The 23,038-nt window shown below is 35.8% G+C and overlaps 1 protein-coding gene across 1 annotated transcript in view; it reads left to right on the top strand.

Moving 5' to 3' along the window:
• The window catches only part of DNAH14 (dynein axonemal heavy chain 14), a 417,001-nt gene that overhangs the window by 282,038 nt on the left and 111,925 nt on the right, over positions 1 to 23,038 (top strand). The window contains exons 46-55 of the mRNA XM_023632738.2: positions 2,087 to 2,245; positions 3,285 to 3,417; positions 4,909 to 4,970; positions 5,960 to 6,144; positions 8,202 to 8,330; positions 9,771 to 9,908; positions 10,879 to 11,046; positions 11,989 to 12,159; positions 16,315 to 16,482; positions 17,535 to 17,627. Of these exons, the coding sequence (XP_023488506.2) occupies positions 2,087 to 2,245; positions 3,285 to 3,417; positions 4,909 to 4,970; positions 5,960 to 6,144; positions 8,202 to 8,330; positions 9,771 to 9,908; positions 10,879 to 11,046; positions 11,989 to 12,159; positions 16,315 to 16,482; positions 17,535 to 17,627 (1,406 nt within the window). The remainder of the gene's footprint in view (positions 1 to 2,086; positions 2,246 to 3,284; positions 3,418 to 4,908; positions 4,971 to 5,959; positions 6,145 to 8,201; positions 8,331 to 9,770; positions 9,909 to 10,878; positions 11,047 to 11,988; positions 12,160 to 16,314; positions 16,483 to 17,534; positions 17,628 to 23,038) is intronic.

Here is a 23,038-nt window from a genome sequence, read left to right as displayed (position 1 = left end):
TAAGCTTAACAAGAAATATGCAAAACCAATATGAAGAAAACACTCTTATGATATACTAATAAAAAAGCCTGCTATGTTTTCTTATAAGATCCAACGTCATAAAGATATTCATTCTTCCTAAATTAATCCATAAAGATGATCCCAATAAACATATATAAACAAAATATAAATATAATATAAAAATAAATATAAAATATAAACAAAATATATAAACAAAATGTATAAACAAAATATATATAAATAAAATAAAAATAGGTGGGTGGGGACTAGAGAACCTGATTCTAAATTCCATATAGAAAAGTTAAACAGGTGAGAATAGCCAGGAAATAATTAGGACAGACTAGCTTAACCAAATGTAATAACGGTAGTACTGAGACATAAAAAACAGAAAGATCAATGAAAAAGAGTATGTCAGACAGTAAAGACAAACACATCCAGGAACTTGGCAAATAACAAAGGTGGCATTTCAGATCACTTGGGGAGTAGATTAGTCAACAAATGGTATTAGTTCAACCAGCTAACAAGAGAATCAAAAAAATAAAATGCTTTTTAAAAAAACATAAAAGTATTTTTAAAAATTGAGAATTTTGAAATAATATTGGAATGGGGAAGACATTCTAAATATGACACAAATCCTACAAGCCAAGAGGAGAACATAATTGAAACATAAAACCGGTAATAAGTAAAGTCATATCACAAAAAGCTACTTTCTTTAATATAGAACTAGCTTCGACAAATCAAAGTAAAAGACCAGTTGCCTATTCTATGAAAAAATAAAGACTATGAATAAATAGTTCACATAAAAAGAAATGGCTCTGAAATATGAGAAGAATTGACTCATAATATGAGAACTGCAAACTAAACTAGAATTAGATACAATTTTTCACCTATAACACTGACAAGGATCAAAAAGTTTGATACCTTTGGTAAGGGTGTGAGGAGTCAAAGACTTTCAAAGATTAGAGGACAATTTGTCAATATTTATCAAAATTATAAATCATATGCCAGTTTAAAGAGACCCAGCAACTCTACTTAGAAGAAATTATTCCACATATGTGCAAAATGACATATGTATATTACAGAAACTCAGCTTTATTTATAGTAGCGAAAGGGTGGAAACACCACAAATATCCATCACTGGAGCATTGGTAAAAAATTTATGGTACATTCATTAAATGGAATAATATTAAGCAGAATAAAGTCTTTACTGGTATATAAGGATCTCTAAAACGCAGTGAGTTTAAAATAATTGCAGAACAGTATGCACGGTATTGGAACCTGGTGACTAGGATATAGGTATGAGAAAGAAACTAACTGTTCATTGCATACCTTTATGTATTTTTGAATTGTGTACTATGTGAACGTATTAGCTATTCAGGTAATTTTTAATTTAAAAAAAGAGTGAATAAAAGGTGAAGAAGTGATATTATGTTGTATTTAACCCTTTTGAGAGTTTTGGCTGTGTAATAAGGGAAAAAATTGGGGTAGTATTTATTGGAAGCTGTGGGATTAAGGGAAATTTATTTAGTTTTGGGGGTTGTGTGTGAGTGTGTTTTATGTCATATAAAATTTGACTGGTTTTTACTTAATAAAAATGTCAGTTTCACATGGTTTAACCAATAAAAAGAGATACTAGCACATATATGTTTGTACAATGGAAAATTTCAAGAGAAAGGAAGAGACAGATAGTGGTGGGGAGAAAGATTACCAAAGAAGTGAAGTTCTTGAGAAAGGACTGTAGGAGGCTTTGGCAGAGAGCGCCTGTCTTCATTTTTGCTGGAGGGAAAGTGGAGGAGACGCTTGCGTTGGTATGAGGGCAGATAGTAGGTTTGGCAGAAGGAAAGTCAGAGTTTGCATAGAGTGGATTTAGGAATGTGTGGTGAGTTCACCAGGTGAGAGTGTGAAAGAGACAGTTTCTAAGATCAGCAGAGACCCCCCAGGCACTTGCAACAATTTTGGCTTATCTATATATGTTTAAATTGCTTTATGATGTACAGACTTTCCCAAAAAGTATTTAGTACCTAAAAGATTAGGTTAATATTTTATTTATAGGTCATCTGAAACTTTTTTTTAAATTTTAACTTAGGAACTTCAATACTGGCTGATCCTCAAGGATCAGGTGAAAACCTCTTGAAGATAACAGAATATGGAGAGAACATTAATCCTACTGCTACCAGAGACACAATGTCCCTTTCGTTTCTCATCAGCCTCCTTTTAAAGAGTTCCTGCCCTGTACTTCTCACAGGTATTAAAAATATTTAAAGAAGGAGAATTTCAGAATTAGGAAGAGGTTTAGTAATTATTTAGTCTAACCATTTTACTTTATAAGTGGGAAAAAAAATATGCCCTGAAAAGCTTTAGTGACTATATCAATATATATTCTTACCAACAGTATATGAATGCCCATTTCCCCAGTGTTTGCCAATACTGGGCATTATAAATCTTTTTCATCTTTTCCTTACCTTTAAAACAAATTCCAGGAGTAGAACTGTTGGATTAATATATGTATGGCCTCTGTAGCCTGTAGACTGACTTACATAACCGCATGCAAGGAAAAAATTAAAAGAAATTGCCTGGTTAGAAAAAATTTACACACATAATTCCTCAACCCAATGTTAAAATTTTTCAGTCTTTTACCATTATCAAAGGACTAATTTGATATAGCTCCTGCCCTCTGCTGACTTTTATTGCAACCCCTTCACTTACCTTTTCCCGCTCTCTAAGTTGTGTTTCCTCTAACTGGAGGCAATAGTATCCCTCCAAGTTCCATACTCAAAGTATTCAGGCAAAATGAAGTTGGAACTCTCAGATAACCCATAACTTGCCTCCGGTTTGGTCTAAGAAAATTCTTATTTTTACTTAATAGTTGATGAATTGCAAATTCATGACTTCCTGTTCAGCTGCAATAAGGAGTTTATCATCAAATTTCTCCCCCAGAGAAATGGCAAAATTGTTCAGGGAAATTAACTTCATGTAGTAGTTCTGATGTGCTATAAAACAAAAAGATTTGTGATGGGCTTAAGTGAACATTAAATAAAAATAACAGTTAACTCCTAATCTATCCTTTTGTAAGAGATGTAAATAATTCAAATAATTTGAGAGGTTTTCATGTTAACTCCCTAGTTTACCCACCCTTAACCACATTTGTGAAAAAGGGAATAGTAAAAACATACTTTCAATGAAATTTTCAAGTGAAAGAAAATGTTATTGGTTCATTTTAATACGTTAGCATCTGTTCATTTTCTTGCATATAATTCTAACAATGTATTTTTTTTTTCCCTTAGGAGACTCTGGTGTTGGGAAAACCACTGCCATGAATCAAATACTTGAGAAGTTAGAGGGCGCAGGAGCATTTAATGTGAAACATGGGTCGATTTTAGGAGAAGTCCTATTATATCATGAAATTAAAAAATCAAGGTTGTATATATTAAACTCAATTTGATTTGTCTGATAAAAGAAATGTTTGCTTTAAAATATAAATGCAAACTTGTTATGTAAAAATGAGAATGAGGAGTTAAGAAGAAAGTCTTTACTTTTCCAAAGTAGTAACAACTAGATTAATGCCTTTAAATGAGAAATTCTTACATTTATTTTAAATATAACTAAATTTAAAATCTTAATTTTTGTTTAACATAACGAAGTACAGCTATAAACTATTTTCCTTCCTGGAAAAATGCACCTAAAACATACAAGTAAAGTGTTGCGTATAATTGGTTCTCTTGCACTAGAAATATTTTCTTCTTATCAGATGTAAAAACATTCTTTGTAAAGAACTTTGTCATTCTGTCTTTTCCTGAAGGAAAAAAAAATTAAAAAGAAATCTAAATTGTGCAAATAAAAAGTGCAAGTTTTTAAAGTTAATTCTAATTCTAATTAAAAGATTAGAGAAGCTTGCTGCTGTCTGAATCGAGTAGGAAGATAGTACTGTGGAGAGGCCCATATCAGGCCCTTTGCTCTAATCATTAGACTCATAGCCAACTGCCTATGTCATGTATATACTTGGATATCTTGTGAACATCTCAACATTAACATAGTCAAAACATAACTCTTAATTTCTGTTCCAAACCTATTCTTCTTCCAGTGGTTTTCATTGCAATAAATGAGACTCAGTCATTCAAGCCTGAAATCTAGGAGTCATCCTTGAATGGCCCACTTTGTGTTGACCGGCCCACCTCTAATGGCCCATCTGACTCCTCCCAACTGGGTCCTCATTTTCCCCTGCCCCACAACCAGTCTTGTACTAGTCAAGTCTGCTCTGTCTTCACAATACATCTTGAATTCCTCTACCTTGCTTTTTTCAATGCCACTTTTAGTCTAAGCCACCATCGTCTACATCTTACACTAATGATTTTGGAGTAGAATCCTACTACACTTAAATAAGGCCTTAAGAGTTAGAGAAATAATTTTTGAAGTATTTAATACAATGAGTCATTTCTTATCTAAATTATTATAATCATGAATAATGGAGTCTGAAAAAATATATTTTACTGTATGTTCAATGTTTAAACTGAAGTGGATTTTAACAATAAAGGAAGATAATGTTAGAGAAAGAAACACCTGAAGACAAGACCAAAATAAAGGTAAATAGGGTTTTTGTTGAGTGATCCATAAGGCAGAATGCATTTTATAAAGGGACAAGTGAGTTAATGGCTTACTTTCCCTGAAGATACCCAATAGGCTGATATCCTAGGAATTTGCCCAGTTTGTTTTTTAGAGTAAGTTCATATTTTGTTAAATTTGGGTATCAGGCCTAACGGTGACATTAGTTTTATCTGTAAAAATGTGAACAGGAAAAAAAACTTTGCTTCCTTGTAGGAGATAGAAGTAAAATCAACCACACATTGATACTTTCATTATATTTTCTTCATACGGCTACTTTTGAACCCTTCAAACATTTTATTCCAACAGCCTGAAGCAAAATATCAGCATCTTGCTTTCTGAAACTCATAAGACAGCAACTGGAAGTCAAGGTAGGTATTACAGTAGTTTCCAGACCTTCCTATCTCAGCCATATGCAAGTCATTTCATACTGTCAGAAATCTCAGAATGAAAATTTCAATTGATAGTTTAAAATAACATGCCCTGAAAAATATTCTCTACCCTCTCAGCCTGTTCTGCCCCACTCCAAAGCTGGAATGGTGATAGTGGAGGAGTGTGAGATCTGCTTACCAGGAAGCACATACTCTGGCTTATCAGCAGAACCTTAGACTAAGTCTAGAAGTAACTGAAGGCGATGTCTGTCTGTATTATTCTTTAATGCTTTTAGAAATACTGTAATACAAAAGTTATGCTTCTGTAGACCTTCTCAAATCAGTCTCTACGACAGAAACACACGTGGAGTTTCAGGAGCCTCATCCTTGAAAATTCTGACTTCGTAGTCTTGGGAGCAGTAACTCCACTTCTGAAGAAGAGATTGGGTGGCCCAGAGATAGCTGTAGAAAGGGAAAGGGAGCCTGACCACAAGATTCCTGCCAGAAGGGGTTTTGTTTTTGTTTTTACTTTTACGTTTGCTACAGCACCATCCCAAATAACCGTTCTGGATGATCCTCACCCAAGGCATGCATCCTAATTCCGATACCTTTGGTGGCCACACCTGCATGCTGCTTTTAGATCTTTCATGTGTAATTTCATTATAAATATAGCATATTGCAAATCTAAATATTTTAAAGCATAAAACGTTATATGTGTCTATTGTGCATAAATGAATGGATGGTTCACTGAGTTTTCATACTGTTGCGTTGGCTATGGTTGCAGAGACACTGTTCACCATGTAAAGTAAGGAAATATTTGTAAACATTTCAAAGTTGGTATTCTTTCTCTCACTGAATTGTCCTCAGAGTAAGTTCTTGAAAATGACAACAATATAGTAAAACGATGTAATTTTCACATTTCTTAATACTTTAAAGCAAAAATATTCTTAAAGTGTTCTAAACTTTTCTTTCCATATTTGGCATCCTAGATAAGACTACTAAAAAGCCAGAAGTTAGAACTGAAGAAAGTTCTTTTAAAAATGGTTATAAAGGAGTTACAGTCTCTACAATAAATTTTAGCGTCAGTATGACAGCTGCCAAAGCCAAGGAGATGATCCTTAAAAAGTTAGTAAGGAGAAGTAAAGACACTCTTGGAGCACCAAAAAACAACAAGGTGAAACACCTCCAGGACTTGTTGACTGATCTGCTTAAGTGATAAAGTGATTTATTTTAATTAATACTAATAAAAAAGATGTGTAACATAAACTCCTGAACATTACTAGAAAATATAGTTTATAATGGAAACTTTGGCTTTCAAATCAATATAATTCAGTTTCCAACATGATGAATTATACTGATTCAGAATTACTAAAACCAAAAGAATCTACTGGTATCTGGATTAAACATCAGCAAATCAGAACACTGGAAAATGAGTTAGATGCCAATTGTTTTGTTACTGTATATTTTACCACATTTTCTTCCTGTGACCATGGCTTGGGACTATAAGAGGAAGAGAAACTTGTGGTATCCACAGCCTCAGGGAAAGGTATCAAGAGAATAGCCTTGTTATAACTCCAAGAACTGCTTTCTTGAACTGGTGATGCACGTTCCTTATTCTTACCCTGTGTCTGCCTGGCACATTAACTGTCCGTTTGTTGAACTAGACACTTGGTCACAATTGAAATTTATAACCAGTGAGTCCAAATCAGTAACATGAAATAAGCTGAGGGTAGGGTCCTGCCCTGTGGCGTAGTGGTTAAGTTCGCACGTTCTGCTTCAGCAGCCCTGGGCGCAGACCTACACACCACTTATCAAGCCATGCTGTAGCAGGTGTCACACGTATAAAGTAGAGGGAGATGGGCACAGATGTTAACTCAGAGCCAATCTTCCTCAGCAAAAAGAGGAGGATTGGCAGTGAATGTTAGCTCAAGGCTAATCTTCCTCAAAAAAAATGAAAAATAAGCTCAGGGTCAAGAGAGTTGCAGGATTCATTAATAAGAAAATTACATGGGTTCCTTAGGTGCCTCTGGGTTTAACCCCTGGGGTGTCAATTTCAAGAGCTTTTAGTGGTTTGCTTCACATTTCCTTGATTTTAACTGAAGATTTGGATAAACTTGGTGGGTCTTTGCCTAATTGGGTACATTTTAGGGATTTTGAAAAGAATAATAATTGGTCAATCTAATTACACGAATGAAAAATGCAAGAAAGAGAAATTTCAGTCAAACCAGTCTGTCTATAATCATCAGTTTATGATGCAAAAGAGGGGCAATTGAGTGTCTTACTAAAAAAAAATGATATTGACAGTTAAAAATTAGGTAGTTAGGTAATTCAAAATAAATGGCTATTTGGGTTTTTTTTTAAAGATTGGCACCTGAGCTAACAACTGTTGCCAATCTTCTTTTTTTTTTTCTTTCTGCTTTTTCTCCCCAAATCCCCCCAGTACATAGTTGTATATTCTAGTTGTGGGTCCTTCTAGTTGTGGCACATGGGCCACCACCTCAACGTGGCCTGACAAGTGGTATCATGTCCGTGCCCAGGATCCAAACCAGAGAAACCCTGAGCCGCCGTAGCGGAGTGCTCGAACTTAACCACTCGGCCACGGGTCCAGCCCCCTGGGGTTTTTAAAAAAATTTTTACTTGTTTTACAAAAATAAATACAATCTAAAAGGGCTAATACACACAGAGATTACAATCAGTGCACTTCAATGCATAATATTTTCTGAGGTGGAAAGCAATACAATTTTAAAAATTGTAAATGTCTGAATTTTCTGCTAATTGTTCATGTCAACAGCATTTGCAACAGAATTTTAAAAGTCTAGTTCCAGATGACAATCTTATTCCTTATCCAGGGTACATATAAAATAAATACCTAAAACAGTGCCTTGCAATAGTAGGCACTCAATATGTAAATTTTGAATAAATAATAACCACGTTCCTTTGTAATAGCCACAATTAGATTACTTTATGCAGCATCAAGTACATTCTAACTATTATTAGATGTAATTATTGTGGGTCTATAGTAAGTAGAGTTTCTACTATTTTGAAAACTTACTGTTTTCTAAAATAGTATCTTCAAAATAGAATTTGGTCTGCTACTTTTTAAGAAAAAAACAGACATATCATTACATATAATTTTGTTCTTATGCCATAGCATAATTAATATTCCTAATTTGTAATTTAAAGAAAGGCAGTACTAATCAATATATTTTAATATTTTTTGTCTTCCTTAAGATTGTAATATTCATTGATGATCTGAATATGCCAGAATCAGATATGTATGGAGCACAGCCACCCCTGGAATTAATCAGACAATTATTAGATTTGGGAGGAGTTTATGATCCTCAAAAAATTGCATGGAAGGTACAGTATATACTAAGATTTTGTTCACATTAAATATTGTTACTTAATGATAAATATTTAAACAATGTTGAATGAATTAAGTGAGAAATTTAAAATCTATTCAGATGGACATGTAGAGCAAAGTTGAGACCCTAATTTGACCATGTCAATTACATCTTTGCAATTTAGCACAGGTCCCTGGATTCACAGAAATTCTACTTTTAGTAGGATTAGATCTTAGTAAAAATTTCAAGTGTGTCATAGGTTTAGTTTCTGAGTCAAATAATGCTCACTATTGTTAACACATCAATAGTTAATCAAATTTTTCAATGCATGAACAGTTAATGCATATAGGAAAAGCTAGTGAAATGTGGCCTAACAAATACATCTTTAATCTCTATGTAAGACTGCTCTGCATCGTTATTTTCAAGAACATAAAGCAAGGATTTTCAGGAGCATTGCAAAGTCAAAAAAATTCCCAGAGAGGTATTTCTCTGCAATTATTTTTGTTACATTGAACCAAATCAGAATGGCTTAAGCTTTTTGAAAAATAAATGCATTTTTCTCCTGGTTGATTTCTTCTCTGAAAATCACAAGTCCAGTATTCAGAACTGACTTTATCACTTAAACTTTCTGGGCCTTGGATCCTCATCTGTAAAATTAGGTGGTTGCATTACAGACAGTTTCAAGTCTCAGACAAATTTGGGCCCAGGATCCTAGATAACACACACTGGCTGGTGAGTGGAACCAACCATCAACCCAAGGCAGAGAGAAGAATCCAGATGCAGCCTACCCAGGGAGAATCCAGGAGACTAGGCAAAAAGAGAAAGCAAGAAATGGGTCTGGAATGCACAACCTGAAGAAGTTCCTCGAACTGTCAAGAAAATACTAAGACAGGCCTTTTAAGGGATGTCGGTTTTCGTGGACGTGGGCATAGGCAGGAACAAAGTTGTTAAAAGCAGCCCAATTGTGAGTAGACTAGGTTATCATATGATTCCTCCACCTACCTATACAATTCTGTGCAGTTGTAATATGGCAAATGGCCATTATTATGTAAACAGTCAAGCATCTTCTCACCCCAAGCCAATCCTGGTTTTTCTGGAAAGACATTCACCAGGCTCTTCTCCTGATTTCTCACTTATCACCAGAATCCTCATTGCTAGCCTCAATAACATATTGCTTATTTTCCGATGATTGCTTTTTTTTTTAAGTAGGCTATTTCCTGATGACATTTAGAAAGTCTCTCGGAAGTAACATGTCTTGAAATTACATTTTAGGATGGGTTACTTCTAAGAAAATAGATTCTATTACCCTCATAATTTTTATTTTGCAGTAAATAATAATCTTAATCTTTTTCATAAACATTTTAAAATCCTACATCCATTTGGAGCTGGGAAATGGGTATATATTTCTCTTTCTACAGATATATTTAGTTACTCTTCCTTTTTGCTCTTCCCACAGAATATTCAAGATCTCTCTCTAGTTGCAGCTTGTGTTCCTCCAGTTGGTGGGAGGAATATTAGCCCACGTCTCCTCAAACATTTTTCCATTCTGGTATTGCCTCATCCTCCACAAAGTGCCTTACGTACTATTTTCCAGGTAATGCATCGAGCTCATTTTCTACCAAAAAAAAAAATTTAATTCCATAGTATGAGGGAAAATGTTAGAACTTAAAACCACTAATATTGAAGGAAAATTCTCCTAAGGGGATGGATTTAAGCCCTCCCCCCATAATTTCTGACCTATTGTTATAACTTGTCTCTAAATAACAAAAACATAATTAGTGGGGCATGTTTAATACATGTTTAAAATGCAGATCCCAAGACTTTGTTCTCAGAGATGCTGATCCAGAATATCTGGGATGGAGCCCAGGAATCTACATTATTAACAAGCACACCAGATTTTTGCTAGTATTAATTTGTTCTTTTCTTTTCCTGACAGAATAAAAAATATTGAGAGAAAAAAATTCTGAAATATCTTATTAGGAAAATGGCTCAACTTGAAATCTAATTAGAAAAATCTTATGCAAGATTATTAAATTCTTTAAAATTAATTGTGTTTTTCTTCTTTATAACATAAAATTTAAAGATAAATTTCTAAAATCCATTTTTCAAAAAGCACTTGGTAATTCTACAGGTGATCAATAATCCACACCTCAAAGAAAACCTGACGTAGAAGAATATATATACATATACCAATCCAAACTGAGCTAATAGTTCTATCACTTTATATTTCTTCTTGTAACATCTACTGGGGAGTGAGGACATGGAAGAATTCTCAGCACACCTGGTATACACACAGGTGGGGCATAAATTGTCCCCAGAGAACATGTAACACATACTTCTACATCATTCAACAAACTAGGAGCAATTAGAATTTTCCCCAGTTTGCAACACCCAGAGTGTCTTGGTACTAGTCTGCCATCTGATTAATGTATTCTTTTATTAGCATTTTGAACAAAATTAATCCTCCATTATAGTACACACATCTCCTTTTCAGTAGGAATAAACTAGAAATAGTCTGTGCCTAAAATTTTTGGCAAACTAAATCATAAAATTTCTTTTTAAAGGCTCATTTGGGAATGTATTTCTCCATTAATAACTTCACATCTGATGTTCAGAAAAGTAAGGATCAAATAATATCTTGCTCTCTCGCTATATACTATCAAGTATGTCAGAGCATGTTACCAACTCCAACGAAATGTCACTATATGTTTAATCTTCGAGATGTCTTTAAGGTTTGTTTTACAATTCATTCTCCAGGTTGGTTTTAAAATTTAAGTTGAAGAAATGTAATTTTACTAAATTGACTTCCTCTTTCTCTCCCTCTGTGTCTCTTCATTTCCCTACTCATTGACACTGTCAACATTAAATTGTTAACAGAGAAAAAAAAGAGAAATTTAGGTTGCTATTTTTTAATAGCTTATCCCATGAGCCAGTTTAAAAAATTCCATGCAGGGAATTCAATGATGAAACCACTAAGACTGTTAGAATATTGGCTAAGATCCTCAGCAGGGAAAGAAATGACAAAGTTTTAACATAGACTTTGGTTTTGCTTTATTTCTGTGATTTTATTATGGCTCTCAGAAAATGACAGCATGTATGCATTTCACAAGCATGCTTGAATTTTCACGAGTCTTGCTTTTTACACCCAAGAATGTTACCAACAGTGCTGATTTAGTCACACCCTTGGTCAAATAATTTTCAGAATCAAAATGCTAAAAAAAACCAATTTTTGAATTTGGTCTTTCCTTGCTATCAGGACTTTATCCCAAAATAGCATATACAATGTTTGAAATAGGTTATAAGGTTTTTTTAATCCAAATTAAGAATCTTAGAACATATTAACTTTAAGAAGCATCTCTGTATCACCACCACCCCATTGCCTCCATGTCAGCACCATAGTCAGGACTCATGGCTTCCCATCCAACACGGCCTTCACTAGACATGGCTGAGGAATCCTTAAACCCTCTGCCTCTAAGGGTGATGTTATGCCAGTTTTCCCTGACTTATAATTTGCCCATCTCATCAAAAATCCAGATTATCACTTGGAGAAATTGACAATACCTTGGATAATTGCTTCCAGTTTTATGGAAACATAAACCTGCCAAAATGAGCTTTTACTTCACATACTACCCTACTAATGTTTAAAAAAAATGTTATTTTTAAATCCATAATAGCTTCTCCTCGGATTGCTGCAAGCTGACAAGGCTGTTATTAACTCCAAAGAGATGGCTGCTCTCTTCTTTGTTCATGAAGCCACCCGAGTGTTTCATGATCGCTTAATTGAACAGACTGAAAAAGGGCTTTTCTATCAGTTTCTTTCAAAGGAAATTGAGAATTATTTTCAGGTAAACTTAGATTTTAAAAACTATTTTAAATGGTGTCTTGGACAAAAGTGTTGTTTTATAAAAGTCCTCAAACGTTTCTATAATATTAATGAAAAAAACTTCATTAACAATTCCATGAATATATATGAAAAATGAATAAGTATGGATTTGATATGTTGGAAATGGTAAGGTCTTGATGCCTTTGCTCATGCGTTTGCCCTCTTAGGAGCCTCAAAACTGCTAATTTTTCTCCAAGACTAGCAGAAGTGTATACTCTCTTGATACCTCAACAAGATCTTTCATTCCTCTCTAGTCTGTAGAGGAGGAAGAAATATTCCTTTACCCTTCTAGGTTCTTCTGGCTGGTCTAAGAATTAAATTGACATGAAACAGAATAACAGGAGAAAATAAAACAAGTTTAATAATGTATACATGGGAGAAACCCAGGAAAACTGAGTAACTCACCAAAGTCGCCAAAGCTACCACCTTAAATACCATCTTCAGCTAAAAGACAGAGGAAGATGTTGGGGGTAGTGGTTTGGGACTTCAAAGGGGAGGAAGGCAATTCACATGGAGACAGAAAGCAACTGTTTGGTAGACAAGTGTTTGCCATGCCTTGCAAAGACAATGGGACATGGGGAGGATTTTGATCAAATGGGCCTTGCTAGGTTCCTCCCTGTCTACCACACTTCATTCATATGATACTATAGTTATCTATAGTTCCTTCCTGAAACAGGCCTTCTGTCTTAAGTTCTTTTAGGCAGTTAGGGGGAAGGTCAAAGTTTCTTCCTGAGTCTTGTTCTTAAAAATAATCAAGCCATGGCCAGCCCTGTGGCCAAGTGGTTAAGTTTGTGCACTCTGCTTTGGCAGCCCAGGGTTTCTCCAGTTTGGATCTTGGACGCGGACATGGCACCGCTCATCAAGCCATGCTGAGGCAGCATCCCACATGCCACAACTAGAAGGACCCACAGCTAAAAATATGCAACTATGTAGTTGGGGGCTTTGGGGAGAAAAAGGAAAAATAAAGTCTTTAAAAAAAGAAAAAGAAAGATTAAAAAAAAATCAAGCCAAAGAGATAAATTTTGGGTTGGCAAATTCTGCTACCCCACAAGCCCTTTGAAATTTAGTTTTCATGGTGCCTCTTTAGTCCAGGTCACAAAGGAAAGCGCTTCAGTATACTGATTCACACTAAAAGGGTTGTAATTAAATGGAGCAGTAAGCTGCATTCCATTACTATACATCTTTGCTAACTCTTCTCAAGAGAATTCCTCTGGAATTTCAAAGGTGACTCTTCTTTTCTTTTCTCTCGCCTTTGGTGGTGCCACTTTCTCTCACCCTATTCATAGCAGTCCAGGAAGTAAAATAAATTCAAAGGTAAAACTATATTTACAACAGTGAGAGAGAATTTGGGAATACAAACTTTATACATAGAGATACACACATATAAACTCAGAATACAATGTATATACATATGTGTAAATCTATGTCTGTATATATAATATATATGTATTTGTATATGTATACATATATGTTTTTTAGATAAGTCACAAATTCAGGCAGGCTTTTAAGTTTTTTCTGGACACGCCCATCATTACTTTCTTTTAATTCAAGTTTTCTGCTTTTCAGCCCAGACTCTTCTTGATATAATTATTCATGTTTATCCATATCACTTCTATCCTCCAATTTTTTTTTTGACATCTGGTAAAATAATCTTTCCATTAAGTGCACAGGAGCAATTCTTTTTCCATCTCCACACCCGCCACCCCCTCCACTCACTTGTCTAGCATCTCTCAGGTCTCTATGTGCCCTTCTTCATTTCCCTCCTTAGGGCTACTCTTTGGTGATGCTTCAGACCCCTCTTGTACCTAGTTCCTTTCACACAGACGCTAGACTCTCTCCTCCACTCTTCTATTGTTCTTGCTGTTCTTCCCTAACAGCCTGAGAAGCAGTTGATTATAGAGGTTACAGACACAGGCTCTGCCCACATTCAAAGCCCAGCCCCTCCATTTTTGAGCTGTGGAACCTTGGGCAAGTGACTCCTCTGTCTCAGTTTCCTCACCTCTAAAGAAAGAGTATTAATTGTATCTACCTCATAGGACTTGTGGTCAGAATTAATGGCACTAATTTGTGTAGTGTTCAGAATAGTTTCTGACATATAGGAAGTGCTCAATAAATGAAAGCTATCATAATATTGAAAAGAACTAGACCTTATATCTACATTTCAAATACAGCAGTGGTTTGGCAGAAAAGGCCTGAAATCTAGAGTTAGACCTGGGTTTGACTTCTAAATCAGTCTTTTGTTACTCTGGGCACTTCTTACTCGACTTGCAAAACCGTTCCAAGTCTGTGTCCACTGCACTTTCTCTGTCCCCCAGACGCCATGCCCTGGTGTTCCCTACCTCAGTGACTGGCATTACCACCCACGCCTCCATCTGTGTTAGGAATCTGAGCATCTCACCCCCAGGTTCTAGCCAGAACGCAGCACAGTCTCTATTGCCTCTCCTTTTCACCTATGGGTCACTTCCCAGCTCACTCCTGGCCTCCTTCAGGATTCAGCTCATGCCTCTTCTCTCTTGGTGGCGTTTTCTGATCAACACCACACGTTTTCAGGTTAATTGTTCTTTCTTTATATTCTTATAGGACTAAGGGCTTTTCCTGTCATAGAATTATAATGTAATTGCCTATCTCTCTCCCTAACCTATCAGTTCCACACAAAGTCTTTTTTTTTAAATCCCTACCTAAATCTCCAGAATTTAACATTCTCCTTTTCTCCCAATTAGTGCTGGATCAATCTATCTGAGGTGAATGAAGGAAGGAAGGAATGCAGAGACTTTGCTAAAATAACTGTGTAAGGAAAGCTAATTCCTGTCCCAGGAGAAATCCCTAAACTCCCTTCCTATAAATGCCACCTGCAATTTGGTCTTAAGACTTTGCTAGATGAAGGAATAGATGTAGAGGCATAGAAAATGAGCAGGCAAATACTTACGGAAACAGGTCTTGCTCTGGCAGAAGTCAGCCTATGGCAACAAGAACAGCTACAAAACCCAAACTAGAGACATATTAACCAAGCCTTCCTTAAGGATATAAGGATGTAAATTACTCCTTTAAGAATGTTGGTTTATACAATACCATTTAATCAATTGGTTGGCTGGTTAGCTTTTAAAAAAATAATCTGATAACTCTAATAATAGTTACCACTTAGAATATTCCAGGCACTGTTTTTAAAAGCTTTACATATCATTACTTATTTTAATCTCCATAACATCCGTTCCAGGTAGGGATGTCGTTAGCCCGTTATTAGCCTCACTTTATAGATGAAGAAACTGAGGCAGAGAGAGGCTAGGAACTTGCCCAATGTTACATAGCTAGTTAAATGGTGGAGTCATTATTCAAAGCCAGGATATCTGACTCCAGATATTCTCTTAACCATCATGTTATACTGACCCTCAACCTTCCTTTAGCCAGTTGCTAAACACCTTCTGAGTGCCTGTTAGGAATTTCCAGTACCCGACACCAAGTGAGCTAAGTGCTAGGGCCTACATGGAACTAGTGTGGGCCCTGCCTCCACGTACCTTACAACCTGACAGGTGCAATACATTTCTGTAAGTGCTGTGACATACCTGTGTACATGCCACATTGGTGGAACAAAGGAAGAAAGAGTAATTTTCTGTACCTGGTTTTAGGGGAGAGGGAAATGGTCAGACTTCAAAGAGGAGATAGTCCATGACCTTGTGTAAAAGCTAGGCAAGGGTTTGCCAAGTGAACCAGGAAAGCAGGTGAAGAAGCTTGCGGATCTATGGTGGTAATTAACAATTGATTAAGGGAAGATTCTTTGTTTCAGATTGTTGGTGAGACCTCAAGATATTATTCCCACAGCAGAGGTTTTTAACCTGGGGCCCATAGACCCTCAAAGAGTCTTTAGATAGAACTGTATTTCAATGTTTGGTTTCCTTTGTAATTCTTGTATTTTATTATATGCATTTTAAAATAGTATTCTGAGAAGGGGTCCACAGGTTTCACTGCCAAAAGGGGCCCATGGCATAAAAAAGGTTAAGAACCCCTGAGGCCTAGATCTATTATCCCAAGAGCTTCTCTGATACGGATATATTGCATTAGTTTTGATAACAAGTAGAAATGTGCTATTAACAGATACTATTAAATTATCATCTTACAATAGATTCAATGGACCAAAGAAAAACTGATGAATGATGCAACTGTATTTGTGGATTTCTTGGATATAAACAAATCTCATAGAAAAAAGATCTATCAGAATACTGATGACTATAGTAAACTTGCCAGTGTACTTAATGAATTCCAAATGAAGTTGAATTCAACATCTTTGGAGGTAAAGATGTATACTATATATAAAAATATAAGGAGTACTGTATATGTATATATATATATATTTATACATGCACACATATATATGTATATACATATACATGTATATCAAATCAAATATTTTAAGGTGTGTATGTGTTTGAGAGAGAGATCAGGAAAAAAGCGTGCCCTCAGATTTTAAAACAAACCATTAGAAATACAATTTTTTATTGTTTCATCTTATTTTGTCTCATTTAACAACGTATAATTTTAAAAACAAGCAGCACAGCTGAGGCTGTAGGGAGTTGAATGATTAGAGTTAGTGGAATTAAGAATTGCAAGAGAGGGGCTGACCCCATGGCCAAGTGGTTGAGTTTGCGTGCTCCACTTCAGTGGCCCAGGGTTTCACCAGTTTGGATCCTGGGCGCCGACATGGCACTGCTCATCAGGCCATGCTGAGGCAGCATCCCACATGCCACAACTAGAAGGACCCACAACTAAAATATGCAACTATGTACTGAGGGGATTTACGGAGAATAATCAGGAAAAAAAAAGAAGATTGGCAACAGTTGTTAGCTCAGGTGCCAATCTTTAAAAAAAATAAAGAATTGCAAGAGAGAGTGTGGCAACAGGATCCAGAGTAGCAACAAGGAGCGACAAAATGGATGTGACTCTTTTATATCTTTCCCATTGATGTTGTGGGCAGAGGTGTGTTGGAACAGAGACACCCACAAAATCACGGATGCCATAAAACAATTTCCTAAGACTCTTCCTCCCACCACTTGTTCTACCCCAAGACAGAGCAATAGAAAAGCACCCTAGATGCCGTTGCTCTCCTCTTCATTCTCTTCTCTCAAGCCTATGACCCCCTTAACCCTGCTCACCAGAATATTGGCATAGGAACAATCCTCATTGTGCAGATTTATTTTCCATAAATGTAAACCAGTTTACTGGGTCTAGATTACTGGATTACTAGAATAATAATTCTCACTCCTGTATCCTTGTATGTAAAACCACAATAAACATTAGATTTTTCTGTGCCTGTAATCAGTTTATTTGTCCCATCTCCTTTGCTAGACTTCTCATTCCATGGTGTTCTTTAAGGAAGCCATAGAACACATCACAAGAGCTACGAGGGTCCTTCGACAACCAGGGAGTCACATGTTACTGGTAAGATTTAAATTTTTCAAATGTTTTTAAGTTTGTGAAATAAAAATTAAGGAAATCCAATGAAATCTACTTTGCTGACAAAAGTTTTATTTATCCAGCTTTTCATTTATGAATGCTTGCAGTCATTGAGTCACAGGACAAGATCCTTGGCCTTTCTAGAATTTGCATAAGAAATTCATCAACACAAAAAAATGGTATTTGTTTTCAGAAGGCATTTGATGTGAATAAAAGTGATGGGTCTGGCACCATCTCTAGCATATCCTCAGCATTAATGCAGTATCTGTGCAGGTGGATCTGGACTTTGAAAATAGTACACTTAGTTGAATGTTGATTTAGAAATGTGAGTCTTTGCACAAAGTTTTACTTCTCATGAAAACAAATGGCAATTAAATCTTTGGAAAATCCCCAAATATCTTGAATAGAGAAAAGCTTTCAGAAGGCTAAATAAAATCCAACATATTTAGCCAATTATGTGAATCACATTATTTATGACTATTTTGTTATTATTTAATGACTATTATTTAGTTATTGTATACTTTATAACTATTTACTTAGTTCACACCACTTTTTTCCAGAAAGTGCTTTTTTTGCATTCAAAATAAGTAGAGCATTATTTAAACAGTATTTTATTTAAACAGACATGTACAAGACTAATTAAAAGGAATTAAAAATTGGAAAGTAGAATTAAAGGGAGGGGCCAGCCCCGTGGCCGAGCAGTTAAGTCCGCACACTCTGCTGCGCTGGGCCGGGGTTTCGCCGGTTCAGATCCTGGGGACAGACGTGGCACTGTTCGTCAGGCCACGTTGAGGCGGTGTCCCACATGACACAACTAGAAGGATGTGCAACTAATGTATACAACTATGTACCAGGGGGATTTAGGGAGATAAAGCAGAAAAAAAAAGAATTAAGGGGAAAAAATACAAAAGCAAGTCTTGCCACCGCCAAAACTATTCCTTATCTAACCTTTCCTAGCCCAGAACGGCACCACCACATATTCTGCTCTAACCAGAGGTCTGGGAGCCCCTCACTCTTGACACTTTTCTGTCACGCCCCGCATTCCATCCACCAGTAAGTCCTGGAAATACAATTTCCAAAATGTATTTCAAATCTGCCCACTTCTCTACATCTCAACTGCCACTGCCCTATTCAAGCCACTATCATCTCTACCTGGACTACTGCAGAAGCCTTCTCTGCTCTCCTTGCTAAAATAGCATGCCCCTTTCCCTCCTCTCAGTCCCTGTCACTTTATCTCTTTACTTTGCCTTATTTTTCTTCCTAGTCCTTAGCAGTATCTGATCTTACCTATTAATTTTTCATTTATTTATTATCTGTCTCCACATTTAGAACATAAACTCTATCAGAGCTATGATTTTTCTTTGTCTTATTTCAATTAGTAACATTATTTTTCTATTCCCAAAGGGTATAAACTCACCACAAAGTGAGTCTTTCTTTTCTAATAACAAGTAAGTTTACAACAAGTTCTCAATTCTAAAATTTCTGAGAATGCGTTCAGAGCAATTTTTTTTTAGAGATTGCCACCTGAGCTAACAACTGTTGCCAATCTTCTTTTTTTTTCTGCTTTTTTTCTCCCCAAATCCCCCAGTACATAATTGTATCTTTTAGTTGTGGGTTCTTCTAGTTGTGACATGTGTGAACTGGCAAAACCCTGGGCCGCCAAAGCAGAGCGCACAAACTTAACCACTCAGCCATGGGGCCGGCCCCTCAGAGCAATTTTATTAAAGCTTAACATTCAACTAGAAACTTGCCTTAATAATTTCTCTACAGATGTTTTCTCATGAACATATCTGTCCTTTCAGAGCCCCTATTAAAAATACAAAGTAAAACATGGAAAGTCCCTGCTTCATCTCTGATCCTATGACTGTTTTGCCCAAATAAACATCATAGATAGATCTTTACCCTGGGTCAAGCTAAAACTGGAGTTCGACTTTGGAAAACAATAGTATGACTGGAAGCTGACCTGGAGTATGGAGCTTGGGCAGGGAGAAGCAGCTGGAGGGAGAAGAGTGGCTTGCTAAAGAACATTTAAAACAAATCTTTAAAATGAAGCAAATGATCATAATCTAGATCAGTCAGTTCAAATGAGATTATTAGTTGAATAGATAAGGAAATAAAAAGGAATTTATACATGACTTTTTAAAAGTAAATATTACTTAGTTCCACTGGATTGTAGTGTTGAACTACCAGAGCAAGAGAATAAGCAAACTAGTATGTCAGTTTAAGGCACTGGTTTAAAAGATGGTTGCAGGTAAATCCATTAGGTAGATGTTCAGTTTCCACACACACACAAAAAAATCACAGAACATGAAAAGAGATAGGAAAGTGTGAACTCTACACATGGGAAAAAAGCAGTCAATACAAACTATCATGAAGGGAATTCAGATGTTGTGCATGACAGACAAAGACTTCAAAGCAACTTTTATAATATATTCAAAGAACTAAAGGAAGCCATATTTAAAGAATTAAAGAAAGTATGTGACTCTCTGACTCATTAAATAGAGATAAAAAGAGAAATTATTTTACAAAATTTAATTTCTGGAGTTGAAAAGTATAATAAATGAGGTGAAAAATTCACTAGAGGGGATGAACATCAAATTAAAACTGGCAGAAGAAAGAATTCATGCACTTGAAGATAGATCGAGAAAAATTATCCAGTCTGAAGAAGGGAAACAAAAATGAATGACAGGAAAAACCAAAACCTTAAAGATCTGTGCGACACCATCAAGTGTACAAAATGTACCAAAATATGCATAATGGGAATCTCAGAAAGAAAGGAGAAATAGAAAAGTGCAGAAAAAATTTTGCAGAAATAATGTCCAAGACATTCGTCTTTACATCTAAGAAGTTCAATGATAGTTCAAGAAATTTCAAATTGATAAACACAGGTAGATCCACACCTAGTCACATCATAGGCAAACTATTCAAAGACAAAGAGAAAACCATAAAGGCAGCAAGAGAAAAACAACTTATCATGTATTGGGAAATCTCAATAAAATTAACAGCTGACATCATCAGACAAAATGGAGATAAGAAAGCAGTGGGCTGATGTATTCAAAGTGATGAAAGAAAAAAAAGTCAATATTTCTCTCTCTCTCTCTTTTTTTTTTTTAAAGATTGGCACCTGAGCTTACAACTGTTGCCAATCTTCTTTTTTTTTTTTTTTCCTGCTTTTTCTTCCCAAATCCCCCAAGTACATGGTTGTATATTTTAGTTGTGGGTCCTTCCAGCTGTGGCATGTGGAACGCCACCTCACCGTGGCCTAATGAGCAACAGCATGTCCACACCCAAGATCCGAACCAGCAAAACCCCGGGCCACTGAAGCAAAGCACACAAACTTAACCACTCAGCCACTGGACCGGCCCCTGTCAATATTTCTATATTTAGTAAAACTATCCCTCAAAAAATGAAGGTAAAATAAAGACATTCTCAGGTAAACAAAGACAAAGCATGTGTTGCTACCTTATAAGAAATACTAAAGGAAATATTTCAGGCTAAGAGAGACTGACATCAGATGGTAACTTGAATCCACATGTAGAATAAAGAGTACCAGTAAGACTAATTACATAATTAAATATAAAAAACAATATATTAACAGCTAACATTATATTTAATAGTGAAATACTAAAAGCTTTTCCTCTAAGGTCAGGAACAAGACAAGGATGCCCACTCTCACCACTCTTATTCAACATAGCATTGGAAGTCCTAGCTACAGCAATCAGACAAGAAAAAGAAATAAAAGCATACAAATTGGGAAGGAAGAAGTAAAACTGTCACTATTTGCAGATGACATGCTATATATAGAAAACCCTAAAGATTCCACCAAAAAACTGTTAAAGCTAATAAATGAATTCAGTAAAGTTGCAGGATACAAAATAAATGTACAGAAATCAGGGGCTGGCCCCATGGCCCAGTGGTTAAGTTTGGTGGCCTGGGATTTTGCTGGTTTGGCTCCTGGGCACACACCTAACACTGCTCACCAGGCCATGCTGAAGTAGCATCCCACATAGCACAACTAGAAGGACCTACAACTAGAATATACAACTATGTACTGGGGGGCTTTGGGGAGAAGAAGAAAACAAAAAGAGATTGGCAACAGATGTTAACTCAGGGCCAATCTTTAAAAAAAAAAATCAATTTCATTTCTACACACTAACAATGAACTATCAGAAAGAGAAAATAAGAAAACAATCCCGTTTACAATTACAGCAAAAAGAATGAAATACCTAGGAATAAATTTAACCAAGGAGGTGAAAGACCTATACACTGAACACTATAAGACATTGATGAAAGAAATTAAAAACGACACAAATAAATGGAAAGGCATACCATGCTAATGGATTGGAATAATTAATATTGTTAAAGAATCCATACTACCCAAAGCAATCTATAGATTTAATGTAATCCCTATTAAAATACCAATGGCATTTTTCACAGAACTAGAACAAATAATCCTAAAATTTGTATGGAACCACAAAAGACCCTGAATAGTGAAAGCAATCTTGAGAAAAAAGAACAAAGCTAGAGGTATCATGCTCCCTGATTTCAAACTATGCTACAACGCTATATGTAATCCAAACAGTATGGTACTGGCATGAAAACAGACACACAGATCAATGGAACAGAATAGAGAGCCCAGAAATAAACCTATGCCTAAATGGTCAGTTAACCTATGACAAAGGAGACAAAAATACACAATGGGGAAAAGATAGTCTCTTCAATAAATGGTGTTGGGAAAACTGGACAGATACATGCAAAAGAATGAAACCGGACCACTTTCTTACACCATATAAAAAAATAACCTCAAAATGGATTAAAGAATTAAATGTAAGATCTGAAACCATAAAACTCCTAGAAGAAGACGTAGGCAGTAAACTCTTTGACATCGGTCTTAGCAATATTTTTTAGATATGTCTGCTCAGGCAAAGACAATAAATGGGACTATGTCAAACTAAAAAGCTTTTGCACAATGAAGGAAACTATCAACAAAACAAAAAGGCAACCTATTGAATGGGAGAATATATTTGCAAATTATATATTCAATAAGATGTTAATACCTAAAGTATATAAAAGAACTCTTACAACTCAATATTTAAAAAAAATAATAATATGATTAAAAAATGGGCAGAGGACCTGAATAGACATTTTTCCAAAGAAGACACATGGATGGCCAACAAGTATATGAAAAGGTGTTCAGCATCACTAATCATCAGGGAAGTGCAAACCAGAACCACCATGAGACATCACCTCACACTTGTCAGAATGACTATTATCAAAAAGATGACAAATACCAAGTGTTGGTAAGAATGTGGAGAAAATGGAACCTTTGTGCACTGTTGGTGGGAATGTAAATTGGGCAATCACTATGGAAAACAGTATAACAGTTCCTCAAAAAA

This window comes from Equus caballus, chromosome 30 (genome assembly GCF_041296265.1).
Source record: "Equus caballus isolate H_3958 breed thoroughbred chromosome 30, TB-T2T, whole genome shotgun sequence".
NCBI lineage: Eukaryota > Metazoa > Chordata > Mammalia > Perissodactyla > Equidae > Equus > Equus caballus.
Note: the sequence above shows the minus strand (reverse complement) of the source record. Positions and strands in the feature narration are given on the sequence as shown.